General features: G+C 43.7%; 1 protein-coding gene across 2 annotated transcripts in view; it reads left to right on the top strand.

The window, feature by feature from the left end:
• The window catches only part of BLVRA (biliverdin reductase A), a 33,409-nt gene continuing 13,948 nt past the window's right edge, over nucleotides 1-19,461 (top strand). The window contains exons 1-2 of one of the 2 annotated variants that reach the window (XM_075418570.1): nucleotides 1-416; nucleotides 506-612. In XM_075418570.1, coding sequence (XP_075274685.1) covers nucleotides 323-416; nucleotides 506-612 — 201 coding nt within the window. In that variant the 5' untranslated portion in view covers nucleotides 1-322. The remainder of the gene's footprint in view (nucleotides 417-505; nucleotides 613-19,461) is intronic. The other variant, XM_009943036.2, reaches the window with a different exon arrangement.

Genomic DNA, 19,461 nt, shown 5'->3' with positions numbered 1-19,461 from the left:
CAATTCCCTGCGCGCTCAGCCTGCAGCGTAAACCCTGTGGGTGCAGCTGCTGATGCACCAGCCTCCGCAAGCCGTCACGTAGTTGGGCTCCGGGCAGTGCCCGGCTGGGGTGACCTCGCACAGGTCCCCAAGGGAGGTGACAGCCCCTTGCTAAGCCATGCGCAGCCTTCCGGGCGTTTTCTAGGCGAGAGCTCCCAGCCTGGGCGCCTGTACCAGCCTCCCCAGCTGCTGAAGCTGGCCCTGGCTGTAACCCTTCCCTATAGAGTCCTTACTGGGTCGGTGGCCAAGGGGGTGTTGCTGCAGCGATAGCAGCGGCGCCTTGATGTGCTGGGGCTGCGGAGCGTTGTGCGAGAAGGAGCTGCGGGGAGCGGAGGAGAATTACACAGGATCACGTTTCTCCTCTGTGAGCCGAAGAGGTTAGTGACTATTCCTTAATCCCTGCTAACCGTCATTAGGATTTGGAAGCGCCGCTTTCGTCTTCTCACCCTCCTCCACCTTTCCCAAGATCGCTTGCCACCGGCGTTTCCCCCTCCGTTGCGAAGGAGTGGGGGAGTCGTGGAAGTCACGTTGTCCTGGCTGCTCCAAGGGCACCCACCACGCTGGAGGGGACAGGTCAGCACTCGGGGAGCGGGGGAGGGGACAGAGAAAAAAGAGGAAGCCCCTTTGTTCGGAAGAATGTGCAAGGTGCAGTGAGGCAGAGTATTAGCTTGTAAATGATGTGGATGGAGCCAAGTAGCATCACTGGGCAGCCAGAGCACTGCATGGTGAGAGCTCATTTAAAACCTGTCCTACAAAATGACTTCTGGGCTTTTTAGAAGTGCTGAGCTTCCTGCAAATCCTGTTAAAATCCATGTTTACTGCAGGTGTTTGACATTCCCTGCTGAAACAGCAGACCATTAACCTTGCTGTACCTCGGTTTACCCATGTGTGAAGTGGGAGATGAGAGTGTTTTCCTTTTGTAAAGCAATGTGGTGGGGCCATATTCCAGACATCCTTTGGTGGGAGAAAGGTGATTCTTACATTCTCAGATATGGTACAGAATCTATGAGTAAAACACATTGACAATTTATTAATAATTACTTTGTGCTGTAGTCACAGCTACCACCAATCTCTAACAATCTTAAAAAAACTGCCGTGCACCGAGGCTCAGTCTACACACAGAGAAAAGACAGGCTCAGGCTTTATATAACTCTCCTGGCATCGTGTTGAACGTCTGTGTTGGAGCTTGTTCAAAAAAAAACCAAGCTAGTGTTAATTAGGGCAACAGTTTATTGAACTGATTTTGTGTGAAATTGTTTTTATCGAACTCCTTGCATTGGTTTGCCAAATTAATTTTCCTGGAATGAGAATGGTCCTTCAACTGTTAGTTCTCTGATTACAGATGTAAACACAGAATGACACTGTGCCAAAAACCAATAACAGTGTTTGAGCACTTTCTGTCATTTGTGTCAATAAATGGGAAAATAAAGACAAATCAGTTTGAATAATATAAATCCAACTTGAAGTTTAATCTTCACAAAATAAAGAGCAATAGGTAAATATTTTAAATTATTTTCAGCAAGTATAAGAAAACCTTAGTTAAAGTCTTACTAAAAACTATTGTCACAAGCAGTGCATGCACTTAGATACTCACTAATTGATAGTAAAATATAAACGATTGATATAATTCTTACTACTGGATTAGGGAACTTCCCTTATATTGGAAGGCTGATGATTCTGGACTTGTGCTTCTGAGCTTATGTGCATATGGCTAACAAACTTTTTTCCTAATACCAGCCTCACAATTTCTTTAGACAGTGAGTTGAGTTACTGTCTGTGAGCAGCTGGAGTTTAAGTCAATGAAGTATGGTTTGTGTTATCCTTATAGGAATGGCAATGCTTATTTTTATAGCTAAAAAGGCAAATCAATCTTCATAGTTTTCAACTTATTTTCAGTGTCCTAATTATTTTCCAAAATGTAGTTCTAACTGGGTGTTGCAACACCCACTCCCTACCCCCCAAAAAAACCCCAACAGACCACCACATTCAGCTCTGAGAGACTTAATTTTAAATGTCAAAGGGCCACTTTTTTTTTTTTTTAATGATGAACGTCTGCTGTATCCACAGACTTCAGAAATTAAGCTCAGGAGATGAGCACAGGGTGAGAAAAGGGCCACTGATTTCTGCACTAAAAGTGAATCATCCTTGTCAAAACAAGTGAAGATGAATGAACAAATTAACTGATCAGTTTTCAAATTAAAACTGGAATCGCTTCCCATCTTGCACTTGGGTGTCAGGACTGGAGTAAGATGCAGGAGTGGAATGCACACTGGCATTTTTGCTTCTTAATGATGACTCTGAAGTCACCTCAGTTTCATATGGTTTGTAGAGAGGATATTGCACCCTACATTGTGCAGATTTGTTGTAGGAAGCTTCAGTGGGTGTTTTCCATTACCACGGGTGCAGTCCGTTGAAGCTCTGTCTGTGCTGCCATCCTTGGCTAGGTAAGCGCCAGTCAGGAGATAAAAACAAGCCAAAACTGGAAATAAGTGGAGAAACTAACAGAAAGAGCTTGGGTGGATGTGATAAAGCAGTGTTTGCAGTGGGAGAATAACTCCCCAGGAAAGGAGTTCCTGTGTTTGACGCAGTGCTACATCAACATATGCAGGACCGGGGACAACTCGTTCACCTCTAGTTTTCAGGTAACCGTAGATGTTTCTGAAGCTTGTGGCTAGTGCACAGTGTAGTAAAAGAGCTTGCGTTATGCTTGCACTGCACTTTCTTAAGCAAGGCGTCAAAAAGGTTACTTCGCAGAGAGAGGGGAGGGAATGGGGTTTAGGGAAGAAAAGCAGTCTGAAAGCCAAGGCACCTAGCAGCTTAATCCTGTAGTAAAAAAGATGCCCAAACCCTCAATTGATATGTGCCCTGTTGTAACATGGTAGAACAAAGGTTGCTGAGGGCCTATCCCTCTCCTGTGGAGCCAGTCTTGAACTGTGGAAAGTGTTCTTACCTACGCAGGGCCAAACTGTTGGGCTTACATCTTGAAACCTTACAAAATAAGTGCAACTGTAATAAAAATGTAAATATACATGTGAGTTGTTTCTTTTCAACTAAGTAAAAAGAGCCTTAGCTTTTTGTCTACCTGAACTTAAGCGTTCCCTAGACTCATGTTTGCAACACAGACAGAGCTCTACTGTGCTAATAAGAAAGTATTGCAGAAAACACACCTGACTGGGAAAGATAATGAAATGCGTTTGCTAATCCTGTTATTCCAGATGAGTGCAATCCACCCCTTTAACAACATGAATTCAACAGTTAGCATGAAAGAAGTTTCTCCCTTTTTTTTTTTTTCCCTTCTTTCTTTTCAGAATAGTGTTATAAACCAGTTAGAAAGACCCTGTTTGGGGTGACTAATGTTCCTGTTATAGTAACTACCCTAAACACTAAATTAAAGGCTGCACTACACTGGCTAATAAAGCAAGCTGTTCTCATGGCTCAAGTAATCTTACTGTGTTGATTAGCTTTCCCTCTTGGTGAAATATGTAGGCAGAAAGGGATCTTTATTGTCTTGTCATTGCCTTTGTTCTGTGAATGAGAGGGGAGGAAAGCTGCCAGAAAGAATATGGAATTATTAAGTAGTCCCTACATACGAGAAAGTAGTAGTACAGGATATGAGGGGAAAAGTAGAGACCACAGTCCTGCTAGTTGAAACGCCATGGATGTTTTTTAGCTATGCTAAAAGCTATAAGGATTTGTGAACCTTTCTGTTGCTAGGGAGAACAGCCCTCAGTCAGTATTTACACAGATTAGCAACAGAAGACTGGTTAGTCTGTTATTTAGCAATTAGAGACCATGGTGACTTGCTCATACTTGTCTTCGGAGTAATTTGCTAATTTTTCTCAGGCATAGCACAACTGTGTGCAGCTGGAAGTGGGATCAGTGTGTTTCTATAGATCTCTGTGCGCTTAGTCTTGGTGGCAGATACAAATGTCTGAAGGACTGAGATTTTTTTTTGTCCCCATTAAATTGGATTCATAAAATTTGGGTGGAGAAGGCAAATTAACTCTTGGCTTCTGTCTTCTTCTAAAGCTGTGATTCTCTAGTGGCAAAACTGTGAAGAACGCGTAGAAAAGGATAAGGATGATTTCTGTACTGGGTACAATTCACTGTTAAGTGATGATGAGGCTCTAAACTGGAGCAGTACACTTCTGGAATTGGAGGTGACCATGGGCTTCATCTGCTTGCATTCTTGGTGTCCAGTGTAAGACAGGACAGAGTATGCCTGATTTTTTTGTAAGTATGGACTACTTGAAATTGCAGTCTGAGTAACCTGGAGTGCAGTATCCGTTAGAAACTGCCCTGAGATGTCTTAGGTTTGTCATCCAGAAGTCAGGATAACCGGTACCAGCAGCTGCTGGAGATGTTTCCTCTAGGAAATATGTTTTTCATTTTGGCTTTGTAATCTGCTCAAATGGCAACAACTGAGCAAAACTTCGATTTTTTTTTTTTTAATCTATTTTACATTTCCTTACTTACATAGCGAAGTGGAATAGCTATCCTTGCATCTAGCCCAATGTTTACAAAGGTAAGGCATGCTTTGTGTTCTTACATGCCTGGCATCTGTAGTGAGACCTTAAGACTAAGGGCTGTTGAATAAATCTCTTCAAAATAAGCAGGTCATTTGCCTGACTCTACTTACTCGTTAAAAATGATGGTATTCTGGCAGATGTTTCCAACCCGGTCCTTTCTGGATAGGTCCTGGTGACAACCAGCCTGATCTAGTAATATCTGCAATATAGACACAATGAAAACACAGCAAAAGAACCATAAAAATATCCATATTTTATGATAATATAAACAGGGCTCAAAGTGGCTGGATGGCAGCTGGTCCTCTGTTTTAGGGGGGAGAAGAGTTTTGCATCTTTTCTCCTCCTTCCCTCCAAGCAGAGAGTGTGGCAATGTAATTTTCTGCTTGTTCTGAGCCCAGTTTTTCTGCGAAGACTCCACCAGGAAGGATGCTGCTTTCTCAGGAGGGCAGAGGTGGAGAACACAGTCTCTGTTCCCCGCTGGCTCTGAAGAAGGTCTTATTTTGCACCAGGGCAATGCATGAGGCACTTTTATTTTCACATGCAAGGTCAGCAGTTTTCTTGCATTCGTGTACTCAGGTTGAGAGAGCACTTTTTAGAAAAACTGCTGGTCCTCTGCAGCATACTAGAATTGCTGTCAGTTGGCCAGTACCTTCCCAGCATCAAATGGCCTGTAGTATCAGAAACAAAATGTTCCCTTTTTAAAATACAGGAGGGGAAGTCCTCCTATCCTAGATGCTGCTAAGTTATCAACTCCTAAGGAAGCATGAAGGTGCTGATAACCCTGGAGATTAAGTTTCTTTTGGTTGAATGACTGCCAAATGAGTCTTCAACTCTTCATCTTTTGCCTTTGCGATCTCATGCTGACAGAGATGGCCTTTTTCATCAAGAGATTTATCACGAGCAGGGAGAACTGATGCAGTTGCCAAGTCACTCTCCATCATATTTGAAAAGTCATGGCAATCAGGCAAAGTCCTCAGTGACTGGAAAAAGGGAAACATCACACTTGTAGCAGGGGGGTTGGACGATGACCTTTAAAGATCTCTTCCAACGCAAACCATTCTGTTATTCTAACAAAAAGAAGTTCAAAGTAAATTCCTTTACAGTGTGCTCATTATTATTATTTTTAATTTCCAGCTCCTATGCGACCTCATTTTTGCTTATGTGCCTATCTGGAATAAACTTTCCTATTCCAGACTGCAGAACTAAAATCTGTGTGGTCAGGAGGAAAAACCATCCAGCCTGAAAGCAAGTGTAGTCAAATGGCTTGTGACCTGTCAGTCTGGCTCACAAGCCAATGTTTGGCCACACTGTTACGCTCTTTCTCCGACTCAATTTAGTCCTAATCAAAGCAAATGGATCCAAATGGACTCAGAGGACAGATCGTTGCAGACAGTTGTCCTTTACATGTTCTGAGCTGCTGCGGCTCCATTGCTGCCTTTATGTACACGAGTCTGACCATGGTAGGGAAGATCAGAGATTTATTTTCCAGTATCTAAGGCGGGCATTTATAAAGCAGTGACAACTTACAGATGTCCTTATGTGGTGTTTGTGTTTATGATATTAATGTAGGATGCCTTGTGTGTTCCATTTCTAATGACAAATAAAGAGATGATTTGTCTGAAACTGGTTTTGCGAAGAGGCCACAGTCACGTCTGAGATGTGGATGGCTTAAACAATGGAAATTAATGTTATGGAGTGAGCTTCTTTCCCAGAGCCTCAGAATGCTTTGTTGAGTTATGGGAGCAGAAAAGGTAAGGAAAGAAGAAGGGATTTAGACTGGTATTTTAAAAAGCTGCAAGGCTCAATAAAGTAATGAGCAGGATTGCTGTTACGTTTTAAATGACTTTTATGTTACCATTGATAGTATAGGATGGTGGTGGTTCAGTACAGCCACTCTCTTCTTTTCAGAACTCAGTGACCTCTTTGACCATTTAAAAGAATGATGCAGTTAAAGACATGAACTTGAGGTGGGGACGGAGCTCGTCTCTTAGGAGAGTAACTGTTAAATCACTCACCAAAATAGTGCAGAAAAAATGAAGTGTGTATATTCTAGTAAAATCTGAGAGAGAGGGAAATGTCTCTATTATGTTTCAAACAGAAGTGTTCACTCTTGGAAATACCCTGCTTCCATGATCCAGTTCTTACTCTACCTCTTTTAGAAGGAGTATTTCCCTCTTCCAGTGGCCTGAATATTGTCTGCTCCTGAACCTTTGCAGCAGCTGGTTTAGTTATTGCAAGGTTAGGTGTTGTGATGGGTGCACTCAGCCCCTTGACCAGACCGGCAGTGGTTTGGTGCAGCCTCCGAAGGAGGTAAAGGCCTGAGCCATAGCCAGGCCAAGAACTCCTCTATTTTCAGTCTGGTCTCTGAAAACCCACAAAGGAGCAGAGTGACACAGTGAGCATCAATGCTGATGAGCTTGGAACATTGATCGTGCGACTAACTCATGAATGGCAGGTGACTTTTCCAAGATTCATTTATCAAAGGACAAAGGGTACAAGGAGTCTCATGCATACCTTTCCCATCACATGTAATTTAACTACAAGCCAACCACTTTATTCCATAAATAAGACAGCCCAAGTGAGCCTTCTTTGAGCTCCCCCCGCTAGGCAGCGTGGCTGCATGGCGGTGATCTCCCCTTGAGCTGGGACGTCCCTCAAGGTTGCTCCTTGAGGCAGAGAGGTCTTTCACCAACAGCAGATCTTTGGTAAACAGCCGATATCGTGCATAACCCTGTAGTATGATAACTTTGATTTTGCCTTGGTGACTTTGATTGCATGCTGAATTGATGCTAATGAAACATTCATATATAATCCTTTAGACATAAACATCCAGTCTGAGGCTAAGTCTGGATCTAGCCACACATAGACTTATCTCTGAGAAAGAGTTTAGAAGGCAAGGGGGTCCATTCAGAATTTTGTGACTCAATGGGAGAGTCTTCCTTACCCTGTTGTCTCTGGTCTCTCTGCAATTCATTCTAACTCGAGTGTAACTCAAGTTTGCTTTGTATGTTTCTTCCGTGTAGCAATTGACAGAGTGAACCTTGCCATGGAACTTTGAAGTCGTGCTTTTACACCATTGTATTAAAGCCACTTTTGCTAATACCTTTAACAGTGGTTCTTTAAGCGATCTGAATCGGGATTCACGACAAGTTGATGTAGTCGGCTGGATCCTAAATCATGCATTTGTGACAAACTGGTGTAGTTGGCAGGATCCTAAATCACTCACTCACAACAGGCGGTTGTGCTAATCCTGCCTTTGATGGGATATTATCCACTTGTTCAGCCACAGTTGTTATAAATAAAATACTGGTCCACATGAAGTAGATCCATTTGGCAGAGGAAGTGAAAAGACTGGTCCTGGGTTCTTTTATCCCAATGGCGATGCTGGTTCTGAATAGGTTGTGCATTTAAAATATTCCTCTGAACAGGCATTCAGCTTCACTAAAACCTTCCTGCTCCACATCTTGGAAGGCAGATTGTGAGGAGTGAAGGGATTTCTTTAAGCCTATTCACCAATTACAGCTATTTTTACGTAGATGTGGGATACAGTAATGAGTTTTGTAGGCACTGCTAGCAGCTTCCTTGGTCCCAAACCAAAGAGATTTAACAAAGTAGGTAGCATCTATGACGTCCTTAATATACCGACACAATCCATCCTGTATCCTTCTCCAGCTAATGTCACTGTGAGAATCCAATCATCAAGTCAGTTTATCCTTTTTAATAAGTTTTGTATTCATTACACATCCATGTGCTGGAGTTGCAATATGTATTCATCTCTATTTAGACATGCTTTAAATATAAGTAGTTGTTGAGGTGGCTTGAGCCTCATAGGATCTTCTGCTTTGCTTGCAGTTGGACCCGACTTGATGGCAGTTTTTTAGGTCCTTTGGGAGACTTTTTGGAAGAAGAAATCTGGTGATGGCGGATCTGTAAAGAGGCAGGCAGTTGTAAATAGGAACCATTTTGTAGGTCATTCTTTCGCTTGTTTGTCAAGCCCGAGTGTGAGCCTGAGCATGTCAGGCTCTAGGCTGGCACACTTGAAGGTTCAGATTTAGGCATGCTCAGACCTGTTTGACTGTACAGCCAAATCAAAACTAGTGGGTAATTTAGTTATCTTCTTGGCATATAAAGTACATCTCTGCTTGTAGAAATCACAGGGTTTGATGTGGGTAGACCTAGGAATTGGAAGGGGAAATGTGGAGTTTGCTTTTGCACTGTGTCTGGTTATACACAAAAAAGTATTGTTCTTCCTAAAATTTTGCATGGGACCTAATGTGCAGTTGAAGTACTGTGGGAAATACGCTTTTACAGCATTCCTGTAACCTTTTATTTTTTTTTAAATTAACTTTCTTATCAGTAGGATACCAAACGCCCCCTCTAGTGGCTGATATTTTGGTAAAGGTGTTTTTGGTTTCTTGGGACAATTTTAACAGATGAGTAGCATGTCAGCACTACTTGGCTGCTAAATCACATTGAATTGCAGACTAACTCTTTATGAGAGAGCAGGCTAGTGACTGGCCTGTATGGTTCTGGAGTGTTGCAGTGCCTGGTAACATGAAAAATACTGAACTCTAAAGTTAAGAGGGAATTGAGTAACCTCAGTTGTTAATCTTCATTCAAGAGCTATTTTTTTTCTTATTCTCAAGCAATTGCTGACATTGGGAGATTTCTGAAATTTAATGGGAATGGAGAGCATTCATTGCATTTTTCAGGCCTTGCTAAGGAGCGGTAGACTGATAAAATGACAGAGGTGTTAGCCATTGTATGCATAATTTTTAAGATTACAACATTATGCAAAACTTTATCTAATTCCCAAGTTATCTCAATCTGGGTGTTAAAAAAACCTTTCTTTTGCTCTCAATTTATTTTAGAAAGATGAAAACATTTTTGCTGGGGTAGGGGAAGAGAAAGTCAGCTAGAAAAATACACTTGTCTGACCAGCTACAACTTATGCGTATATTGTTTGCTCTGAAGAGAGTATGGGGCAGGCCTCTGGTGCTGTCATGCTAATGATGGAGGCAGAGGGTTTCATCAGCCATGGTAAGCAATGACTTTATGGTGACTGCAGCAGGTAGCAGGAATGTTTTTTTTTATTTGGGGAATTCTCAAAATAGGTCAGCCTGTTACAGATCTGGGATGCAGTGACCTTTAGTGGACCGGAAGATAGGTATCATGTGTTGGGCTGAGTCCATAAAGATATTAAAAGAACATACGTGGGGCTGGATATGTGTTTTGTTCTTGTGCCTACTAATATTACATTAAACAGCAAAAGCTCTTATTTCTTAATGTACTTGTAGGAGTATTCTCATTGATATCAGTGCAATTAAAGCTAAGCATGCATATAATTCCTTGTAGGGTTCAGGTTTCAGATGAATTTAACAGCAAGAAAAAGGAAAGAAAAAGCTTTTTTTTTTGTCATGCATTATATGGCATTGTTTTATAGAGATATTTCAATACAAACCTTAGTTATAGCCACTTTTTCTAGATGTCTGATCTGTGTGGAATTTCCTGCAGTGAAGAAGAGGAGTTGTAATGATACCTACTTGTTACATTGCACTTATCATCAGTAGGTCTGAGAGTGCTTTACAGCAGAGAGAGATTTTCCCTGTTCTGGAATTGGGAGGACTGACAGGGAAAGGGGATGTGATTTGCTTGCTTTAGGTCACCCAGTAAACTTCTGGGAGCAAGTAAGAATACAGCCTGAAAATACAGCTTTCCTGCATCTGCCCAGCCCACCTCTGCATTTGTTGGGCCCTCTGAAGAAGAAAGTGCTTGTAGAAAGGACTACAGTAGTTGGCAGGCAAATTCAGAGGCAGATGTAGTGTAGTAACTGAGAAACTATTTCAGCACGTTCTTCTGTAATTGTCCATCATCACCTTCATTTGTATTACAGCAAAGGCTTAGAAGCCTCTCCTGGCATTAGTTTATCTGCAGAGCACTTGTGAATCTATCCAGTGAGATGGAGAAGCGTCTTCTCCCGGTAGGCGACACAGCGAAAACACAGCTCCCTGCCCTGTCAGCTACACCTCTTGTGATTAACTCCAAGTAAAGCTTCCCCAAAAATGCAAGTAGGGATGGGTAGTCCTCCGATTTTTATTTAGCGAACACGAAAAGCACTCAATTTTTAAAAGTGTAAGAGTCAGCACAAACCAGCAATGTCTTTGTATGAAATAGGTGCTTAAGCAGAGTCTCAGTGTTCAGCCACTTGGCCGTGTGGAGACTTTACTCTGGTGGCTTTATTATTCTGCAGGGAAGCCAGGGGACACGGTTTGCGGTCCACAGGGACCTGGCAGAGTTCAACTTTTTGACAGCTTTAGTATTTACATGGGCGTTAAGTCAAAAAAGTGGTGGAGGATGTGTTTCATGGCTTTTTTTTTTTTTCCTCTTTAAGTACCATTTTTAGCTTTACTCAGGGTTATTTTCTCCAGCCTGTGTTCAGTCACAGACTGGTACTGTAGCAATAATGTTGTTTGATCCTGTGTAAAATTAGGATCTGTGAGTTGCTGATAGCTCCACACCATAGCTGATTCTCCCGAATGCTCATCTAAAATTGGACTTTACTCCAAAGTAACTGACAGTTGCTTGTTAAAACACTCTTCTTCTACCACCATGGACAAATTAACTTTTAAAAATGGTTATAGGGCATTAAAGCCTGAAATAAATTTTTGGGACTGTTTCTGGTTCTCTTTGCTTTAGTCATATACTAATTAGCCACATACAAGCAGCCTTTTGGTTAAAGAATAGCTGTGATGAGGCTGCAGTTATGTGGGATTGTTTATTTACTCACCAGAAGCTTCACAAGGCTCTCTGTAATTCACTCCAGAGTAGTTACTGGAAACTTAACATTAGAAGTAAGGGTGGTGTTGTTTGGGGTTTTTTTTTTAAGGGAATATCTTTATAAAATAAGAAATGGAGTCCTTCATGTCTTTCTCTTAATTTTTTTCAGGTGCCCAAAAATGGGCTCGGTTCTGTCCTGGATAGTTTCAGCATTAGTAGTGTAGTATCCAAATTACATCCAAACATAATTTGGCTCTGAGCTGTCACCTAGAGAAATCAGTTGTCTCATGCAAAGCACTTAAATAGGCGAGGTCCACCATTTAAACTGGCTGCACAAATCATTATTGTCTGTCCCCCCCCAGTTGAAACAATACAGGTTATCTCAGGGTAGAGTTTCAAACAAAATGAGGCAGATTGAGGACTTTGGTTCTCTGCACATCTCTGGGACTCCATCTCAGAAGTGTTATTTGCCTTGTTTTTTCCTCTTCAGACCAGCAACCAAATCTGAACCACAAAGGGTGACTACAGACAGAGAGCAGGACAAAATGGTCATTCATAACCGTGCATGTACGTCACAGCACTCCTGATTCAGTCCTCCACAGCATGGAGCATGTCATGTATTAAAAGCAGATTTTCTGATTCCTCCAGTACCTCTCATGGTTCTATGTTAGTTTTGAGAGATATATTTGCTGCAGGTATGGAGTTGCAGGCTGTGGAGAGCAACCTCACTGTGACAGGACTCAGGACTGCTGTGGACTCTAGAGTTAGTAGAGTTAAGTTGCAGAAGTATGTTTTAATAAAAGTTTTCCTTTCTGCTTAGGTATTAATGCTGGTGAGACAGTATATCCGTTACAAGTGCAGCCATTAATTATTAACTGTCAGTGTATGTAGTAAAGGTGCTTGTCTGGCAGCTGTAACACAGCATCTGGTGTGTATCTTGACATAACTAGATCAACTTCAGCTTTGACGGCCAGCTGGAAAACGAGAATTTAATCAGAAAAGCTGGGCAAATAAGCCTGCATATAAATGTAAACTGATGCAGCTGTATTGTTCAAATGACATTTGAAAAGCCGGGAAGAAAAGCCTGCTGTGGCTGTTTCCAAGGTACAGTGGTGCCAGTCAGGATGACAGACTGTTTTCCGCTGGCAAACCTCTGCTAGAGTTAGTGCCTCGAAGGTAGAACTCAGCTGCCAGAGGCTGTGTGCCGGCCAGGAAGCTGCGGCCTGGGTTGTGAGAGCCGGAGAGATGGGTGGGAGAGATGCGGAGATACTGGGGAGGGTTGATGCTTAAGACCGTCACAAACAACTCTCAAGGAAAATGTATGTGGTTGCTCTACACCTTCTAGGTGGTGTTGTTTTCCTCTGAAATGTGGAGACTGTAAATGGTCTTGGCAGGTTTTTTGGGAAAATTTCTGACCTCATTTAATGTTCAGTTAGTGTTTTAAAGAGAAGTAACAAAGAGAGCGTTGGGGGTTGCCTTCCTGACTGTCTCTTTCTTGCAGAAGGACTTTACTTTTATCTCTAGTTTGCATCAAAGGCGGAGCAAAACCACGAACTCCCGCTCCAGCATGCTAGCCTTCAAACAATTATTTTCTTTGCCTTCATTTCTTTTTCTCCTTTTTCTTCAAGTTCTGCCTTAAGTTAGGATCAGTGAGGCCTGTGTTGGGTCTGCTTCCCAAAGGTACTTCAGCACATACAGAGGTTAAAGTGCCTAAGTCGTTTCCCGCAGAACAAAGGATATTTATGCCTTTGAATAGCTGCTAAATTGGAGCAATTGTGCAGTTCTTCGCTTTTAAAAGACAACACTAACAAAAGCCACACTGTTCGGCTTCTTCTTTCTCTGTTCCAGGCAGATGCCTCTTGCCATGAGTAGACAATAGGTAAAGTAAGATGTGGTGGCACAGGCTGTAACATGTACCAACACCCCCAATACAGCATTTTCCAGGGCTCTGGGTATTTGAAACCAGAGAGCTGGAAGGGATCTCAAGGTTTCAACTAGTTGATTTTTACAGTGACTGCTGCTGTCTGTCCAGTGTTCCCCTAAAAACTTCTGTTAAGGAAGATGCTGCAAGGCCCATCTGAGGGGTTTGCTGCTGTAACAGAGAAAAGATTTTCTATGATGTCTAATCCAGAAGTCTGCTGCATAGGGAGCTCTGGAGAACTTCTTCCGTCCAATCTGGCTGATGTTAGGGGAAAATACTGGGTTGAATCCAACAGCCCGTGAGGGGCGAGGCTGCTGCAGCTCCATGGCCCCTGGTCCAACCAGCAGCGAGGCTGAAAACATATTCCCGGTTAGCACATGTACACAGGGCAGACGTACACACTATGTATGTGCACTTGGATGTGGCCAGCCACGCCGACCACAGGCAGAGCACTCGCAGGAACACAGGCAGCACCAGAAGCCACATCATTTTCCTCTCTCTATTTGAGCAGGATGGAGGTCCGCTAGTGAGAATATATGTAGATGTACAAGGTGGATCCCTCCAGCAGCCAGACTCGGACAGTAAGTCTGTCCAGTAGCTGCCCCTCAATCCCAGTCTCCCCAGTTGCTGATCCCTGGCCATAGGAGTCCCCCTTTACTCTTGGGACTAGTGGGAGGTGGCTGCCAGGTCAATAGGGATTGTATTGCGTATTTTTTAGTGGCAGGATGGAAATGACAGCATATGTCAGCACTCAGGTTTGGTAGAGTTACAGGTTTAAGGTAAGAAAAGACCTGACAGCTATAGAAGGGGGTGCTGGAGAGAGTGAAAATCGATGAAAAATTACTGTGAGAATGAAATGATTCATCTGTTGGGTATGCAAACGTGAACTAACCTTGACAGCAGTCTTTTCAGATGAAGTACTCATCTGCAAGGTTTCTGCTACTCTTAAGGTATGTGTGGCAGTAAAGGGGTAGTCGTTTGAAGTAGCACACTTAAAAAACCAGGCTGGGAGTGCTTCAGGAAAGGCTCCCGCATCACTCCTATGCTATTGCAGGTGAGATTAATTGCAAAATATTTTGATATCAGAAGAGTCACTCATTCGTACCTGTGGGAACAAGACTTTGGAAACTGCAGGGAGAAAGCACGAGGCTTACTGAAATTCTCTGTATATCATGAGAGAAGGTACCCGTTCTCATCCTGTAATGTCTAGATATGCCGTGAAAAATTTTCTTGAATGTCTAGGTATGCTGTGAAAAATTTTCTTGAAGGGGAGATAATTCTTAGGTTCAGCCTTTTATCTTGCCTCTGCACTGGCTTTGCATGGCCTTAGCGCTGTTGCACAAAACAGAGGTAAGCCTAAAGTTTACCTCTGTGACTGTTAGCAGTTTTGAGATGTAGGGACGAAGTTCCACTGTGATTGCACTGGGGAGGAACACATTTGCTGTGTGACCGATCCCTTTGGACATTGCCTGTTTTGCTGGTGAATATTCCTGTTTTACTGCTGAATTTTGCAAGAATACTTGGGTATTGACGTGCGGAATCAAACTTCACAACTCAGAGAGTTATAAAGCAGGTATGTTTATTGTGGCCGGGTGCAAGGGGGATCGCTCCTCTTAACTTGCACACCGAGTCACGAAGCACGCACCTATTTATTACAAAACTTATCTAAGTAGGCTGGACTATTGTAATTATTTTTAGGAATTCGTTATCATACTCCACCCCCCTTTAGCACTTGCGCAGTGTCGTCTGGTGGTCGTCTGTGGGGGTCTTCTGGATGAAGGCTCATAGTCTTCCTCGCTGTGTGCTTTCACCTTTGGCTCAAAAATTCCTGAGTTGTCTGTGTTGGCTGAGTCCCAAACCATAGAAACAGTTTCAGCTAGAGGCTTGCTTCTTACAGACCACAAAGTTCTGGTTATCGGTCCTTGTTTCTCTTCGTTTGACTCGCAGGCAGTTCTTGTTATCTACGTTTGAGCCACAACAGTCCTTGTTAGCAAGATTACAAAGAGCAGAACTAAACTGAAGAAAAGTGTTTAACTCTTACCTTAACATAGATGCAAATTATATAACAAAATTAAACTAAAGCTATAGCAAGATGAACTAATTCTCAATTTCCCACATCAGTATAGAGCACCTTTTTTTTGCTACAGAGTAGTCTATATCTATTCAATGGAGGAAATAAGCAGCACAAGCACAGAAAACTCAACAGAGAGCAGAAGGGTGACAGGATGATGAAATACTGGTGTAGGATAAATGATCTTTGTCAGCTAGATGCCTTTCTCAGGTCTGCTGCTCAGTGTCACGCAGGGCACATCTCTCTCAGTAAGAGGAGTCAGTTGTTCTGGCTGTCAGTGGGGAAGACCAGAGGGCAGCCACCATGCCTCCTGCCCCGGTTCAGAAGGGACTTTTGGTGGGGCTGGCAGGGCTGCCTGTGACCAGACCAGGGCAGCTGCTGCTGGGTGGTGGGAAGCACGCTTCAATCACAAGTTTGTGACCATGAAGGACATCACTTTCTAATGTTCTCAACAGCCCCTTTGCTTTCATTCAGCCAGTTAGGAAAGGGTGGAGAAGAATGCTCTTGGATGCTGGGTGATGCACTGTTATATCACTTACTGTACAATTTTTTATATACAACAGGAGCCAAAGTTCAGCAGCCTTGAAAAGGCCTCTGAAATCTTTTTGTCAAAGCTTTAACCGAGGTCACCTATCTGAAGTAAAAGGTGTGGAAGGCAGGCACAGCAGTTTATGGTTTGGGCTTTCTCTTTTATCATTTTTGTACTTGAAAGATAGCTGTAGCTGCTATCCTAGTGTAAAGGATTGAACCAAGCAGTGAATTTTCATATATTCATCTGGACTTTCAGGTGAGTGTTCTGTATTCTGCTCTTGCCTGGTTCATGACCATTCCAAAAAACATCTATTTACTTTTCTCCCTGAGCAGCTCCAGGATTTGTTGTGTGAGAAGAATGAGGGTAATAAAAAGCAGCAGCAGGGATGCAGACGTAGCGATTTTTCTCTTAACTACGCACATAAGCAAAGGTTCTGTAATGCATGTTTAGTTGCGGTGTCATTCCTTGTGGATACTGTATTAGCCTGCAAACCCTTGACCTGGACTGAATGGCTGGTTGCTACGGCAACAGGTTGCATAGTAACAGGTTTTGTTCCTAGGTTGAAATCATCTTGCTTCTCTTAAATGTGAGTTTTGGGAAGGTCGGAAGTTGTTCATCAGATTAAACTAGGAAAGTTTTTCAAAGGAGAGGCAAAAAAACGTTGATGTGCCGCAACTTGAGCATCTGCTGAGAGCTGTTGTTTGCTCATGGTGGTGGAAGAAGGTGGTCAGCTCCCCCACCTTCTCTGCTTTGTTGAAGCAGAGGTCAGCAGCTCACCAGAAAAAAAGCAGATCTGGGGAACAACAGGACTGTAGGAGCTTCAGGGGAATTTGTCTGCTGTGTGACTCCTACTCCCAGTCCCGCTAAAGGCAGTAGGCAAATATTAACAGCCTAACACTCCAGTAACCTTGAAAATTTCTGAACTTGAAGTAAGCCCCTGATCAGCTGCTCTCCAGCTGGACTGCTTCTAAACCTCTGCTGACCTGGTCCCGATTCACACTGGAGTCCTTTATGAATCTAAATTTTAAAGAATTACAACCATACCCTTCAGAAGAGCAGTACTTTTGTCTTTTTGATGGCTCTGCTTGGCAAGTTCCTATGGGAGATTGCCTTGAGGGTCAGAGGGGCTGAGGTTGACCTACAGGGGCGACCTCCCCAGACCACAGGAGCCGCGCTCCAGTGTGCTCCAAGCAGAACCAAGCATGGCAGAAAGCTGCTGTGGATCAGCAGGGACCTCCTGATTGAGCTGAAACACAAAAAGAAAGCGCACAAGCTGAGAGGGACTATCCAGAAGGGACACAGAGACAGCAGGCAAGCTTGCAGGGACAGAGCTGGGAAAGGCAAAGCTTAGCTGGAGCTGAAATGAGCTATGGGAAAGGTTTCTCTGGGTACGTTGGCAACAAAAAGAAGGCTGAGAAAATACAAGCCTGCTGCTCAGTGGGGCCACCGTGAAGGAAATTAAAGGTACTTGATGCCTTTTTTTGCCACGGCTGTCACTAGTAAGGTCTGTCCTCCTCAGACCTCCTGGGGTTCTGAGTCTGCTAACAGAGTCTGTGGCGATGTAGCATTACCCACAGCAGAGGAAGACAGCGATGTAGCTCTTGAGCTAATTGGATGTACAGCAGCCTCTGGCACCAGACAAGGTACATCCAGGGGTGCTGAGGGACTTGCTTGCTGTCACTGCAAAGCCACTTGGCAATCAGGGGAGGTTCCTGGTGACTGGAAAAGGGCAAGCATTGTGCTCATCTTCAGTACTGTTAAATGTCTTTATTAGCTACCTGGGCAATAGGATGGAGAACAGCTTCAGCAAGTCTGTGGATCAAATCAAACGAGAGAGGCCTAGGCAGACTGGAGAAACAGCAGACGGGAACATCATGAAGTTCAGCAAAGACAAACGTAGTCCATTGTCCACGGTGGAATAACCCTGTGCACCAGTACATGCTGGGGACTGCCTGGCTGGAAAGTCAGAAAGTGCCCTGCAGATGCTGGTTGACAAGTTGACCCTCAGGCCGCAGTGTGCTCTTCTGGCGAAGAAGGCCAACCATGTCCTGGACTGCATTAGCAAGGGTGTAGCCAACAGGAGCTGGCTACACTTGCAGTGCTGTGTCCAGTTTTGTGTGCCCTGGTACAAGAAATAAGTTAAATACAGGAGTGAGTCTAGTGGAGAGCCACCAACACGGTGAGGGGGCTGGATCAGATGATGAATGAGGAGAGGCTTAGTGAACTGGGTTTGTCCAGCCTCCAGAAAAGAAGGGTAAAGGAGGGTATTGTTGCTGCCTAAAGCTTTCTGATGGGAGGATGTAGAGGAGCTGGAGCCATGCTCTTTTGGGAGATGTGCAGTGCAATGGCAAAAGGCAACGCAGAGAACTCTGAATAGATGCTAAGAAATTGTTCTTGCTGTGAGGGTGGTCAAACGCTGCAGCAGGGGCACTGGGAGGCTGCTGGATTCTCATCAGTGGTGACAGGCAGAACTCAGTGTGGCCCTGGTATGTCTGGGTGGGGTTTGGATCAGGTGACCTCCAGGGGCTCCTTCCAGCTGAGATCATTCTGTGAGTCTCAGTCTCTTGACTCTTTGGCCATAGAGAACAGCGAGTGCAACTGAGAGCCCAGACCAGAGCTCTGCTTGTGAGTGGAACAGAACATGGGTTGTGTGCTTATGCTACCCTCCTTTCCCCCCCTCTCTTTCAGCCCTCTACATCTCTCTTCCCTGGTGAGCAATGTCATTGAGTTATACCTCAAATATCTGGTAATGACATGTCACTGTAATCCCCCTAGAGATCTTTTCCAATATTGTTCATTCCTTCTCATATATTAAACATGCTGCTGTGTGTTTTACTCTTGCACCCTTTTGGCATGTATAAAATGAGCAGAGTTCAGCACCAACAGGAATGCATACTTAGGCAGGAGCTTATAGAAAAACAAAATCCAGGCATGGCGTGTTATTGGAGAGGGAGTCGGGGTTTTTTTTGTGCCATTTGATGTAATTTCTTAGCAGCTGTCAAACTCTATCACGGACAGAACAGCTACTTATGGCTGTGCTGCTGCACTGTGGTCCCATCAGACGAGAGGCACAAGGAGGAGTGAAGTGGGGTTGTCCATTTATCTATGCAAGTCTTGGAAGGATTTGAAGGGCAACAACCAGGTAGGGAAGCAATTGAAAGAATTCACTTGGGTGAAGGGATTGGCAGTGGCAGGAAGGAGAACACTGAAACAGAAGAAACAGAGTTTGAAGGGATGCCGTTGTAGGATGGAAGGAACAAAAAATGCAGGGGACCTGACTTGGTTTTAGGCTGTTTTTCCTGTAAATATTAAAATTATTTCCCAAAGTGTTGCTAGTCCTCAGGGTGGTGGAACAGTGCAAATTTGAAAGGTTACACCGGTTGCCCAGTGCTTCCGCAAATTCATGGCAAATCTTAAAACCGACAGAAGAATTTATCACCCGTGGCCCAGCAGGCCAGCCAGCGGGTGCGATACCTGGCTCGTCCTCCGTATGATGCAGTTGTGTGCTTTTGGGCAATGTAAATCTTGAGGACATGCCTCCTTGTCATTAAAGAGATGGCAGAGCTTTCTTCGTGCATGTAAATGTCAAGCA

Source organism: Opisthocomus hoazin, chromosome 4 (assembly GCF_030867145.1).
Source record: "Opisthocomus hoazin isolate bOpiHoa1 chromosome 4, bOpiHoa1.hap1, whole genome shotgun sequence".
Taxonomy (NCBI): domain Eukaryota; kingdom Metazoa; phylum Chordata; class Aves; order Opisthocomiformes; family Opisthocomidae; genus Opisthocomus; species Opisthocomus hoazin.
Note: the sequence above shows the minus strand (reverse complement) of the source record. Positions and strands in the feature narration are given on the sequence as shown.